Source organism: Suncus etruscus, chromosome 15 (genome assembly GCF_024139225.1).
Source record: "Suncus etruscus isolate mSunEtr1 chromosome 15, mSunEtr1.pri.cur, whole genome shotgun sequence".
In the NCBI taxonomy this organism is placed as follows: Eukaryota; Metazoa; Chordata; class Mammalia; order Eulipotyphla; family Soricidae; genus Suncus; species Suncus etruscus.
In genome coordinates this window covers 52,340,437-52,355,004 of record NC_064862.1, presented here as the reverse complement: position 1 = coordinate 52,355,004, position 14,568 = coordinate 52,340,437, and the positions used below count along the sequence as shown (strand labels likewise).

The following is a 14,568-nucleotide window of genomic DNA, read 5'->3' as shown; positions in this document are numbered from 1 at the left end:
AGGACTAGAGTGTAATGTCATATTGGTTCTTAAGTAACGAGTTTTGAACAACATGTTATACTAAATGCTCCATACTTTTCTGTCTCTGAATCCAGAACGTTTCTTTTTTTTCTCTTCTGGTTGAGGTTCAACAAAATCACCTGCGACCTTTTTATCCTGGGTGGAGATTTTCCCTTCATCTTTATTCTTTCCTTTATCACCAAGTTCGGTCTTTTTGTTCACAGATGATGGGGATTCAGCATAGGCCCTGAATAGGAAAAAAAATAATCTCCATTAATCAAGTCCACGGTGCTAACCACGTATGGATTTTCAACACAGCTTAACAGGAGCATAGTAATGAAATACGGAAACATTCTATATAAAAAATTTCCTCAAAAACATTATTTTAAGGGCCAAAGAGATAGCATGGAGGTAGGGCATGTGCCTCGCATGCAGAGGGACGGTGGTTCAAATCCCAGCATCCCATACGGTCCTCGAGCCTGCCAGAAGTGATTTCTGAGTGTAGAGCCAGGATTAATTCCTGCGTGATGCCAGATGTGACCCAAAAACCAAAACAAACAAACAAACAAAAACATTATTTTAGGGGGTGGAGTGGTGGTGCAGTGGTAGGGCATTTGCCTTGTATGCAGCTGACCTAGGATGAACTGCGGTTCAATCCCCCAATGTTCCATATGGTCCCCAAGCCAGGATCTATTTCTGAGCCCCTAGCCAGGATTAATCCTGAGTTCTCATCGGGTGTGGGCCCCGCCCCCCAAAAATCATTGTTTTAAAGTCCACTTTGGTTACAGGAACTAAAGAATTGAATTGAGGGTCACAATGAGATTTGTACATGCCTGTGCTACAGTAGCCATTGCTCACAATAGCTAATACACAGAAGCAGCATAAATGTTCATGGTCAGATTTTGACAGTAATACTCCTGATTATTAGTGTTGCTAAATACTTTTTCATTGACGATATTAATCTTTTGTAGATCTTTGAAAATCTGATCCCCAACACTGCCTTGCTCACCCAAGGACTGAGCTGGGAATGTCCAATGCTCCCTCAAGGTCCCCTTCAAAGAAAGAGGAATGATTTAAGAAAACTAAAATTGAGGTTTCCTTTTTCAGTTGCTGCTCTTTAGGTGTTCAGGAGCCAGCAGTGCTCAGGGGACCATATGATGCTACCAGGGACTGAACCAGGACCTCAGGCATGCAATCTAGGTGCTCTACCCCTCTGCACTATCTCCTGAGCCCCTACAACTGGCATTTTTGTTTATTATTTACAGAGTTGGAGATTGAGCCAAGGCCTCACATGCACAAGGAAAATGTTCTGACACTAAGATTCTTTGTTCCATGACTGATTTCTTTATTATTTTCTATTGCCACTTGATTGAACTTGAGAAGTTAAACTGATGGGGTTGCCCATTGTTTCAAAAGACTCTGTGTGTGTATACTTTTATTATGTATTTAGTATGTATTTAGTATATTTTTATTGTTATATATTGAAATTTGTCACTTGCCTGGTTCCTGTTCTTAGAGGAAAAGTTTTCAACTTTAGAGGAAAAGCTTTCAATCGAGTATAATCTTAGCAGTGAATTTGTCATATGTGGCCTTTGTTATGTTGGTACTTCCTTCTATACTCAATCTGTTGAGTTTTATTGTGAAAGGATGCTATACTTTGTCAAGTTCTGTTTATTCTGAGATGATAAAAATTTCCCTTTTCACTCTATTAAATCAAACTGACTTGCATAAATTAAAGCATCCTTAATTCCTAGAGATGAATTTCTCGAGACCAGGCTGTATAACCTTTTAAATATTGTTGAATTCAGCTTGTTGAGAATTTTTACATTTACATTCAACAGGGATACTGGTGTTTACTTTATATTTTTGTAGTGACATGAATATGCTTTAAGTATATGGTGGAATTACACTCAAACCATCTGTTTCTGTACTTTTCACTTAGGGGAGGCTTTTCATCAATGGATTCACTACTCCTTATTTATTTTTGATCTGTTCATTTTCTCTTTCTTCAAGATTCACTCTTTGCAAGTTGTTTGTTTCTATGTATTTATGCATTTCCCGAGGTTGTCCAGTTTGTTGATTACAACTACCTCTTATAACTCTATGAATTTCTGTAGCATCATTTATAAAGTATCTTTTTGTGGGGGGGCCTCCCACACAGGGTTCAGAGGGCATCACCAATGATTCCCAACAAAACATCTTTAAACTCAATCAATGTTAGCAAACAAGCACTACTTTGAAGAAAGTATACAGCTAGAGTTTGACCCAGGTATTCATAGTCTAGTTCCTCAATCCTTAATATTTTCACTTAGTATAATTTTAGAGACTGAGAAAGGAAAAACAAAACAAAAATATGACATTTATTCCCTAACAAAATTCTAATATGACTTCTAAGAATTATATTTAAGTAAATTCATATAGCATACCTGGCCTTTAAATATACCTACTTATATAATCTAGAACACATTCACTTTTCTTTGGCAGCAAACACTCCAGACTGTATACTTCACCATTCATGTATATAATTCATATTACAGTTTTTGCTTTTGATCTTAAAATAAAAGATCAAACATTCTAACACATGTTGGCTTTTATTTCAAAACAATAACTTAAAAAGTTCTTTTTTTTCTTTCACATCTGGCAGTGCTCAGGGGTTACTCCTGGCTCTGTGCTCAGAAATCACTCCTGGCAGGCACAGGAGACCATATGGGATATTGGGATTCGAACCACCATCTGTCCTGGATCGGCTGCTTGCAAGGCAAACACCTACTGCTATGCTATCTCTCCAGTCCTAAAGTTCATTTTATTAAAACTTTTTACTGGTATATTTCAGGCACTCCCCAGAGAGTGTTTGATTCCTGGTGCTGTTGCAGGGAGCTGTGTTGGTTTTATGGTTGGGATCTGGGGTTTGGGTTGGAGGGTCACTGTCCAATCACATGGAATCTAAGTCGAGTCCCCAGGACAAATGTTCAGGGTGGGAGGCACCCCTGTATTATAAAATTTATTGATTCTTATTCCTAGTAGATAAGAGCTTGTTTCTATACATAAGATTTCTCCTTTTTTAAGTATGCCTATGCAAAAGGAAACAGTGTTATATTATATTGCTGGTGCATGTGGGGCTAAGAATGACAATGACAGGCTATACAATCTCTGTGCACTGGTTTTGACCTGAGTATTTATCCCAAGCAAGACTTTTTCTTCTAGAATTTCATACCAAGCACCATGATTTACAAAGTTATTCATAGTTGGGTTAGATATGCTATATTCCATGGTTGGAGCAATAGCACAGCAGTAGGATTTTTGCCTTGCATGCAGTCAACCTGGAACGAACTGAATCCAATCCTCAGCATCCCATATGGTCCCCTGAACCTACTAGGGGTGATTTCTGAGCACAGAGCCAAGAGTAACCCCTGAGCGCTGCCGGGTGTGACCCAAAAACCAATTTTATATATATAATGTTCCAGCACCAGTCCTACCCCACAGTTTTTTTAGTTTGGTTGCTGAAGTTTGAATCTCTTATTTTCAGTGTTGTTACCTTAAAAGGAGCACTTAATTATTTAAAACATCTCATTCCTTAAGCCAATATTTATGCTAAATGATTTGGGCAGGAGTTTTTGATATAAAATTAAATTAGAATACATTCAGATCACAAAAATGACTGTTAGAATTCAAGTATATGCCAGAGAAAATGCTCAGATGACACTTGCCTCTTCCACAAGAGACCAGTACTTGCAGTTATTGCAGAGGCTCCTAGGAAAGCTGCCACCATGAGTCGCTGCCTATTCTGGGGGGGCTGTGATACTCCATGGTACCACCGAGGGGCCACTGCCAGTTCCACTAATGCAGTAACCGAATGAAGACGAAACATTCTGTGGACAAAAAAAAACAGAAGAGTTATTCCTAACTTGGTAGTGGCAGTGATAATGATGGTGATGGCTGTAATGTTAAAAAAGTATCAATCTCACCAACATATGCCAAGTACCGACTCAATGGCAGGCACTATTACAAACATTTTGAGTGTAATTATTCCATTTGACCCCCACAGTAAACTGGCATGGGTCTGAGAAATCCTTGAATGAGAAAAGCAGTATTTAGTTGAACTACCAGTAGTACTTGAATTGATCTATCAATCAAGACACAACTAGAGAACAAGAAAATCACACAGTAATTTAAAGAAGAGAAGCTGAATATAAGCCTTATTAATTACAACAGGACACTAAATACTAAGCAGAAAAGAGAAGTAGGAAGCATCCCTTACTTCTAGGGCTCTTGTGAAATACTAGGTAGGGAACTCTGTTGACATGCAGACCTTGGCTGACGACATCCAACTGGTACTGGTTGATATCAAGAACTTGAAAAGAGGAACAACCCCGAATGCCTGAGAAGTTTTCTAAGTGCCACATCCCACAGAACACTTGCTATAATGTCAACTCTTAAAAGAACTTGTGCCAGGGACCAAAGCTATAGGGCAGCTGTAGGGTGTTTGCCTTGCACGTGGCTGATTGAGTATGGACCGATGTTCAACCCCCCAGCATCCCATATAGTCTCCTGAGCCAGGAGCAGTTTCTGAGTGCAGAGCCAGGAGTACTCCATGAGCATCACTGGGTGTGGCCCAAGAACCAACCAACCAAACAAACAAACAAAAACCCTCGTGCCAGCAAAGCAGAGTGGGAAGGTATCTGTGGGGATATTATTACAGAACTGAATTCACTGGCTCTGAAGGATTTCAAACTTTAAACATTAAGGTTTGTTTTTAAATTTTCCACTTACATTTTGATGCTTTAATTCAACTGGTACTGTATAATCTCAGCTCAGCATTTCACTTTCCAAATTACACATCAAAAGATATAACTATTCATCTTCTTGAGAGAAATCTTGGTAGATGCCAAAGAATCAAATTAAAAAAGTCATTAAAACAAAAACAAAAACAATAAAACCAACAAACAGATCCAAGTTGTAGACCGTTCAAGTGGCAGGTGTGTTTCTCAACCACTTGCCCCTCTTCCCCTACTGCACTGCGGCTGTGGTGACAACTGTGTCCCACCACAGACCTAGCATATATATGCACTGGGCATATCACCTCTACTAAATAACAACACTGCAAACACACTGCTATAATTTCATTCCTTTTTTATGCTGAAGAAATAGCATAACTAGTCAAATTTGTTTTAATTTATTTTATTTTTGGAAGCAGAAAGGCATGTTCTAGGGAAAAAATCCAGGGCCTCATGCTTTAGCAGTAAGCTATATCCCCAGCCATAAATGTGTTCATTTTATTGTTGTTATTGTGAGGGTCACACTGATGGGTGAGAGTCCTTGGTCACGTCCAAAGGATAAAGTGCTCTAGGCCCACATGGGCCACACCTAGTGGTACTTAGTGGAGGGGGGCGGTATATGTGGTACAAGAGATCAAACATTGTCTTCTATCACTATAGTCACACCCCTGGTTCCAGGTTACTACCTGTTTAAGTAAGTACTGCTTGGCTCTTCCCATCCCACTACCAGCCTAAGCCTGTTAATTCTATTACAAACTATTACCAGTACAATTGTTAAAAGCAACATTCACTATTCTGAGGCCAATCTGCTGAGATGTATCTAATTTGGCCATCAACAAAACAAAATAACTTTCGGGGCTGGAGAGATAGCATGGAGGTAAGGCATTTGCCTTGCATGCAGAAGGTCAGTGGTTTAAATCCCAGCATCCCATATGGTCCCCTGAGCCTGCCAGGAATGATTTCTGAGCGTAGAGCCAGGAGTAACCCCTGAGCACTGCAGAGTGTGACCCAAAAACCAAAGGGAAAAAAAAAATTTCAAGGCTTCAAAGTATTTTACTGACATAAACTAAAAGTTTGAGATCCCAGCGGTGCCTTTATTTCAGGGCCTGGAGAGATAGCACAGCAGTGTTTGCCTTGCAAGCAGCCGATCCAGGACCAAAGGTGGTTGGTTCGAATCCCGGTGTCCCATATGGTCCCCCGTGCCTGCCAGGAGCTATTTCTGAGCAGACAGCCAGGAGTAACCCCTGAGCAACGCCGGGTGTGGCTCAAAAACCAAAAAAAAAAAAAAAAAAAAAAAAGTTTGAGAAAACAAAGACTGCCATTTATATCTGCATATATCTAACTGATAAATCCACATCCTCCACAATGATACATACATGTAGAAGATGATAATATCACTCAATGGAGCCAATGAACCTGGAAATACAGTTCCTTTCTTTTTTTTCTTTTTTTTTTTTTTTTTGGTTTTTGGGCCACACTCGGCGTTGCTCAGGGGTTACTCCTGGCTATCTGCTCAGAAATAGCTCCTGGCAGGCACAGGGGACCATATGGGACACCGGGATTCGAACCAACCACCTTTGGTCCTGGATCGGCTGCTTGCAAGGCAAACGCCGCTATGCTATCTCTCCGGGCCCTACAGTTCCTTTCTGATGTAAAAGGAGCCCATAAGACATCAATTTTTTTTTTCTTTTGGGCCACACCCTGTGAAACAAGGGTTACTTCCTGCTATGCACTCAGAAATCACCCCTGGCTTGGGGGACCATATGGGATGCAGGGGGATCGAACTGCGGTCAGTCCTAGGTTAGTGCATTCAAGGCAAATGCCCTACCGCCTGCACTACTGCTCCGGCCCCAGGATTTATCAATTCTTACTGACTCAACCAATCCATCCCAATTATAATCATAGAACTGGATTCAGACATTAAATATCTGAAGCATCTGAATGATGGTTTTCCTGTTTCCATGTTCACTACTTTAAAAGTGAATTCAGCTTTAGATGAAGGCTGCCTTCAAGACAGAACATGCTGATGAGAAATGAGAGCATCTGTTTCTTTTTTGTCTGTTAAAATTAATAGTGGCAAATGGCTTTCTCATTTTAATCTCCCATGAAGTTATTTCTTGTCCCACTGCTGTCATTTAGATCCAACTTCACCTCAAGAATGATAACTTCTAAAAAGTTTCATATGGACAGTCATGGAAACCAGGGAAACACAATCATTTCCCATCTGTCCATATATATTTGGGTTAGAGAGGGCAATGAGTTTGGAAGGAAGACATTTAAGAAGGAAATGATGAGGATGGAGAGATAGCATGGAGGGAGGGCATTTGCCTTGTATGCAGAAGGATGGTGGTTTGAATCCCGGCATCCCATATGGTCCCCCAAGCCTGCCAGGAGCGATTTCTGAGCATAGAGTCAGGAGCCTGAGCACTGCCGGGTGTGACCCAAAAACCCAAAACCCAAAACCAAAAAAAAAAAGAGGAAATGATGACACTTATTTGTTGAACAAGATAGGCATAGTATCTTTAATTTGGGGGTTTGGGGAGGAGGCACTATGCTTAAGCCTTACTCCTGACTTTGAGCTAGGGATCAGAGGATCATATGAGGTACTGGGGATCGAACCCAAGCCAGTCACATGCACATGCCTTATGCACGCCAGACTCAGGAACACATATTTTTAATTGTTGGTAATTGTAGTACCATTTGTTAACTATTGTAAATTAAAGAATCTCCAAAAAAAAAAAAAAGGTTGTATAGAGTAGCAACTATATTTTTAACACACTTGAAACTTTCCCACTCTAAAACTAATCTCAAAAAAGGAGCATGTAGGGCCAGAAAGAAAGCTCAAGAGCCTGAGCTCATACTTCACATGAAGGAGGCTGGGGTTCAATCCCCAGCACCACATGATCCACAGGATTAAATGAAGCAATCCTGAGCACAGAATCAGGAGTACCCTTCAGCACCACTTGATGTAGCCCAAAGTACAAATTTCACATACTCTAAATTTTATTCAAATCATCAACAATATACAAAGCAGGTATTGTAAGACTAGTGTATGGTAAGAGTACCGCAAGTCACAAAACACTAGAATAAAGTCATTACCTCTGCTAATATCAAATAATGTCATAACAGACATAAAACAACTATTCAAATCACCACAAGAACATATTAAGAGAAATTCAAAGAAGTGAAAAATTGCATTAAAGGGCGCCAGAGCGGTGGCACAAAGTGGTAAGGCGTCGTCTGCCTTGAGTGCAATAGCCTATGATGGACAGAGGTTGGTTTCCCCGGTGTCCGACATGGTCCCCCAAGCCGGGAGTGATTTCTGAGTGCATAACCAGGAGTAACTCCTGAGCATCACTGGGTGTGGCCAATAAACAAAAAAAATGCATTAAAGGGAACAAGAGATAAAGTAATGGTTACTATTATAGACATTTGACCAACCCAGCTTCAATTTCTTGTACTCCATGTCCATCCCACCCCCTCAGTATTGCCAAATACACCTTGGAAGCCCCTAGCTCAGAGAGTCCAAGTAGCATCAACATCCCCAGGCCCTTGCATTGAACTATTGCCCAGTTGACCAAAAATTTCCAGTGGGCCTTTGGGCCTCCTGACCACCTCAGGTAGGCAACCCACTCTCCATCAAAAGGTATAATAGCTTAGGATGTGGAAAAGGCTCAAAGATTTCAAGTACGAAAACGTATTCAGAAAAAGTCTAATAAGCATTATTAACAAAAGAGTATATTGAATATATTATATCAGAAGACTTTTTCATTTTATTGCTCTGTCATTTTACCTAAGTAATGGGATAAGCTACTGGGAATAGTTTCTGCATAACTATGATAATTCTAAAAATACAGCACTATATTATACTTCAATTATGGCAAATAATTTTTAAAAAATTTCCATACATTTTATGGCAAATAATTTTTTAAAACATCTCCATACATTTTTTTTAGATGAAACAAATCAAAGTTCTGCATTGCAAAGAACAGGATGGCTGCCAAAACACAGTAAGGATTAACATTCACATCTAGAAAAGATGTACTTTCATAACTCAAAATGAGACTGCCAACAATAATAAATGAGAGAAGCACAAACTTCAGCAAATTTGGTTTTGAGAAGTGTTTTCCAATCATAGAGTGTGTTGTCTAAATCACAAAGTGAACCATCTAAATGAGAATGAAAAGTTAATTTAAGTCATGCAAATCTCTAATGGTTAAAAAAAAATGTTGTAGAAGCAAGAATCATCTTATAGAAATGTTAGATTTGACAAGGAAATTAAAAAACCAGTCAAAACAGAACTCGGAGCCAGAGATATGTGTGAGGAGTGGGAGAGGAATGGGCAAGAAGGACAACAGGGATAGTAGTGGAGGAATAATGTCATTTAGGAGCTGTACAGTAGCACTGAAAGTCTAACAGTGGTCCTCAAACTATGGCCCATGGGCCACATACTGTATTTGTTCCCATTTTGTTTAATCAATTCAAAATAAGATATATGCAGTGTGCATAGGAATTTGTTCATAGTTTTTGTTTTTACTACAGTCTGGCCCTCCAGTGGTCTGAGGAACAATGAACTGGCCACCTGTTTAAAAAGTTAGAGGACCACTGGTCTAGTACATTCATAATGATACCTTTGTAAGTCATTAATACCATAATTATAAAGGCTTTGAAAAAAGCAAAAGGGGAAAAAAAAAGCAAGTTGATATCCTATAGTACTCAACCTTCGTGAAACATTCCTTCATGTACTGAGTATCTCTTGTTTTATTATCAAAACACATATGCACACATTTTTATTATTATTATTATTTTATTATTATTATTTTCTGAAATAATAAAAGCTGAAACCTATGTCTGGTAATGGAGGGAGAAGGAAACAAATCCATTGCATTCCTTCTCCAATTATTCTAAGTACCACATGTACATGATATCCTATGTTTATTCTTGTCTACTTCATTTAACATACTATCTTCCAGTTCCATACGTGTGGCAGAAAATTTCATTGCATTCCTTACAGCTCTATGGTATTTCACTGGGTAAAATATGCCACATCTTCACAATCCACTCATCTGTTTTGGACTTCTAGGTTGATTGCAAATCTAAGCTACTGTACTGGGTACTGCAACAAATAATGATGTGCGTAAGTCCTTTTGAATGAATGTTTTTCTTTGATCAGATAGTTTTTCTTTTTAAATTTATATGATTAAGTTATTGATGAGTTTTTGGCATATCGTTTTCTTTTGTTTGTTTGTTTTTGGGCCACATCCAATGATGACGCTCAGGGGTTACTCCTGGCTATGCACTGAGAAGTCGATCCTGGCTTGGGGGACCATTTGGGATGCCGGGGGATCGAACTGTGGTTCGTCCAAGGCTAGTGCAGGCAAGACAGGCACCTTACCTCTAGCGCCACCACCTGGCCCCGGCATATTGTTTTAACACCAATCTACCACCAGTGTCAACACCCATCACCAGTGCTCCAATACTCTATCATCACACACACCCCCACCACTCCCTGCCTGCTATTTTGACATGCATATTACAAACTCAGTGTTTGCAGTTTAGATTTCATGTTTTCAGTGTCACTGAGCCTATGCTTTGGATGAATAGTTCTACCATTTTCCCACATCACCAATACAATTGAAGCGCAACCCCTGTCCCCCCCCCCCACTACTTCCCTTTCTCATCTTCTTCCCAGGAGGATCAAATCCAGGGACTCACATATGTAAAGCATGCAATTTATTGCTAATTTACAGGTTGTCCAGGTCCAAGACATTTTTGGCCATAGGATCCAGAACTTGGTCTACCCCAATGACCTCAGGTGTTCAGGAAAAAAAAGTAAAAATAAAAGATACTGAAAAAGAATAGTAATGTTAAAAATAAACTTAGAACTTTCAAACTTTTTTTTGGGGGGGGGTTTACATACCTGATGGTGCTCAGGAGTTACTACTGGCTCTGTGCTCGTAAATCACCCCTGGCATGCATGGAGATCATATGGGATACCATAGATGGAACCTGGGTCAGCTGCGTGCAAGGCAAATGTCCTCTCCACTGTGCTATTGCTGTGGCCCCTTAAACTTTCAAAATGAGAGGCCAGAGAGAATAATAATACTTCAACTTCAGCAAAATCACAAAACTAATTAGGAAAAAGCAAAGATGGAAACAGAAACCAGATCTGGTAATTCCTTTTCTAATTCTCTTCTCATCATACTATGTAAGGAAAAACAAGCCTAGAAATAGCTTTTTTAATATTGATACAATCAACTATTAAACCATTTTTTAAAAAAACATAAACAAAACCCAACTCATATAATTAGAACGCTTGATTCCTTAGAGCAGAACCCTGCTGTCCCATAATAATCATAATTTTTCCATCTATACTCTTAACCAAAATTATGACACTTCTTAATATAGCACCCCTAATACTTAGGATTAAAATAAGATTTTAATCTTGTCTTAAACAAGCAGCCAAGAAAAACTTAATGAATTAAGAGCCATTTCCAATGGAGCATGAAATGAAAACCTCCAGGTTAAAAGAGTGATGGGATTCACCCAAAGCTGTGACAGCTCAATTGTTCCTTCAAAATCAGGATACAGATAAAAAAACATATAAATCACCAGTTAAGATGACACAAACCTCACTTCCTAAAATGTACATGAATTACACACAAACCATAAACAAATTCTGAGTAATAGTTGTGTATGGGAAGACTGTATCTCTAAAATTAACTATAAAGAAGAAAATGAGTAGTGTTAAGGATTAAAACAAATAATTTATAAATATAAAATCCCTTTGGGACCAAATAATGAGAATTTGAAATCATTATACCAAAAGGAAAAGAAATAAATGTGAATTATGAGATAATTCCAGTTAAGTAAAATATGGATAGTCAAAGCAAACATGGACTGGCTAAAAAAACAATAAAACTCAATTTGAGAACCTGAAAATTATGATGGTTACCAAAGGGAAAGGGGAAGAAAGTGATGAGGAAGGGGTAGAGAAGATGTTTGGTGGTGCTGAAACTTGGGAGATGGGTGGGAAAGTCCTACACACAATGAAGTGTGGCTAATCCCCTGAAACTCTGAAACACTGTAAATCAAGTACTTTTAGAAAGGGAAAGCAAATGAAATAGTCTCTTTTCCAAAAGTTTTTTCAAACTTTTAAGGTCTCATTTTAAAAATTAATTAGAATCAGGAAAGTATTACCTTCAGTATTAGAAAATATTTCAGTGACTTATAATATTGAAAATGCATAGGAGGGGAACTGAAAGACACAACAAAATGTGTTTGAAGTCAAGCTGCTTCATAAAGACAAGATGGCCTTCCAAAGGAACAAAAGAATTAAAAAAAAGTTTCTTTTTAATAAAGAAAGTAGTAGATATCTATATAACACCCTGAATACAAACAGTTGCTGAATTATAGGAGTCTCCAAAGGAGAGAAAAGAAGTTTCGATGAGAAGTTATATTTGGAAACTTTCCCAATCTGAGATCGACTCGGATACTCAAAGAAGCTCAAATTTCAAACAAACTAAACCCAAGTAGAAAAAGCACTAAGAGAGACCAGAGGGTTGGAACATGGATAGGGCATTTAACTAGATGTGGCAGACCTGCACTCAATCCCCAGTATCCCTCCCATAGGTCTGCAGAGTCTGCCAGGAGTAATTTCTGAGCATAGAGCAGGAGTAACCCTTGAAAGCTGTCAGGTGTGGTTCAAAAACAGCACAATAAGAGAAAGAAAATGTACTAAATGGGCTCCTTAAAAAAAGCTACAAAACAAGTCATTAATTTCTTTCAATAATTTTTTTTAGTATTTGAATCTTTATTTAAGCACCATAATTATAAACATGTTTGTAGTTGGATTTCAGTCATAAAAAGAACATCCCCTTCACCAGTGCAACATTCCCACCACCAATGGCCCCCATATTCCTCCTCCCTGACCCCCTGCCTGTATTCGAGACAGGAATTCTACTTCTATCACTCATTGTCATGGTAGTTGTTAGTATAGTTATTTCCATAGCAGCATTCACCACTCTGGTGAGCTCCATATGGTGAACTGGTCCTTCCACCCCTCATCTCTATTGTCTCTGAATATTATTACAAGATCGTTGGGTCCAGAGAGATAGCACAGCAATAAGGCATTTGCCTTGCATCTGGATAACCGGGGAAGGCCCCAGTTGGATTCCTTACATCCCATATGGTCACCCCTGACAGGGGTGATTTCTGAGTGCAGAGCCAGGAGTAACACCTGAGCGCAGCTGGGTGTGGCACCAAATCCAATCAATCAATAAAGTTTTAAAAAAATAATGTATTTCATTTTTCTTAAAAATCCAGGGCCAGGGGCCCGGAGAGACAGTACAGCGGTGTTTGCCTTGCAAACAGCTGATCCAGGACCAAAGGTGGTTGGTTAAAATCCCGGTGTCCCATATGGTCCCCAGGGCCTGCCAGGAGCTATTTCTGAGCAGACAGCCAGGAGTAACCCCTGAGCATCGCCGGGTGTGGCCCAAAAACCAAAAAAAAAAAAAAAAAACAAAAAACAACAAACAAACAAAAATCCAGGGCCGGGAAGGTGGCGCTAGAGGTAAGGTGTCTGTCTTGCAAGCACTAGCATAGGCTGGACCATGGTTCGATCCCCGGCATCCCATATGGTCCTCCCAAGTCAGGAGCGATTTCTGAGCGCATAGCCAGGAGTAACCCCTGAGCATCAAATGGGTGTGGCCCAAAAACCAAAAAAAAAAATCCATAGATGAGTGAGACTACTCTGTGTCTATCTCTCCAACTTATTTCACTCAGCGTAATAGTTTCCATGTCCATCCATGTATAGGAAAATTTCATAACTGCATCTTTCTTGATGGTTGCATAATATTCCACTGTGTATATGTACCATAGTTTCTTTAGCATTCATCTGTTGAGGGGTATCTGAGTTGTTTCCAAATTCTGGCTATTGTAAATAGTGCTGCAATGAATATAGCTGTGAGGAAGGGATTTTTGTATCTCGTTTTTGTGTTCCTAGGGTATATCCCTAGGAGTTCTATAACTGGATCATATGGGAGCTCAATTTCCAGTTTTCTGAGGAAACTTGATATTGTTTTCCATAAAGGCTAGACTAGACATTTCCACCAGCAGAGAATGAGAGTTTCTTTCTCTCCACATCCCTGCCAGCACTGATTGTTCTTGTTCTTTGTGATGTGTGCCAGTCTCTGTGGCATGAAATGGTACCTCATTGTTGTTTTGATTTGCATCTCCCTTATGATTAGTGATGTAAAACATTTTTCATGTACCTTTTGACCATTTGTACTTCTTAAGTGTTCATTTCTTCTCCCCATATTTTGATGAGGTTAGACTTCTTTTCTTGTTAAGTTCTGACAGTACCTTGTATATCTTAGATATTAGCCCCTTATCAGATGAGTATTGGGTGGACAGTTTCTCCTATTCTATGGGTGACTTTTGTATCGTAAGCACTATTTCCTTTGAGGTGCAGAAGCTTCTCAGCTTAATAGTCTTATTTGCTTATCTCCACTTCCACTTGTTTGGAGAGTAATGTTTCCTCCTTGAAGATGCCTTTAGTCTCAATGTTCTTCTATTTACCTTATGTTTCCAGGTCTGATATCAAGGTCTTTAATCCATTTGGATTTGACATTTGTACATGGTATTAGATGGAGGTCTGAGTTCGCTTTTCTGAATGTGGCTAACCAGTTGTCCCAATTCCATTTGTTGGAGAGGCTTTCCTTGCTCCATTTTGCGTTTCTTGCCCCTTGTTAAATTGCACTATATTAAACAGAAGTGGTGAGAGAGGGCAGCC

General features: G+C 39.3%; 1 protein-coding gene across 1 annotated transcript in view; it reads right to left on the bottom strand.

Moving 5' to 3' along the window:
• Positions 1-14,568, bottom strand: part of MICU1 (mitochondrial calcium uptake 1) — a 129,740-nt gene that overhangs the window by 99,631 nt on the left and 15,541 nt on the right. The window contains exons 2-3 of the mRNA XM_049789267.1: positions 3,708-3,870; positions 76-247 (exon numbers count right to left, since the gene is read on the bottom strand). Coding sequence (XP_049645224.1) covers positions 76-247; positions 3,708-3,868 — 333 coding nt within the window. The 5' untranslated portion in view covers positions 3,869-3,870. The remainder of the gene's footprint in view (positions 1-75; positions 248-3,707; positions 3,871-14,568) is intronic.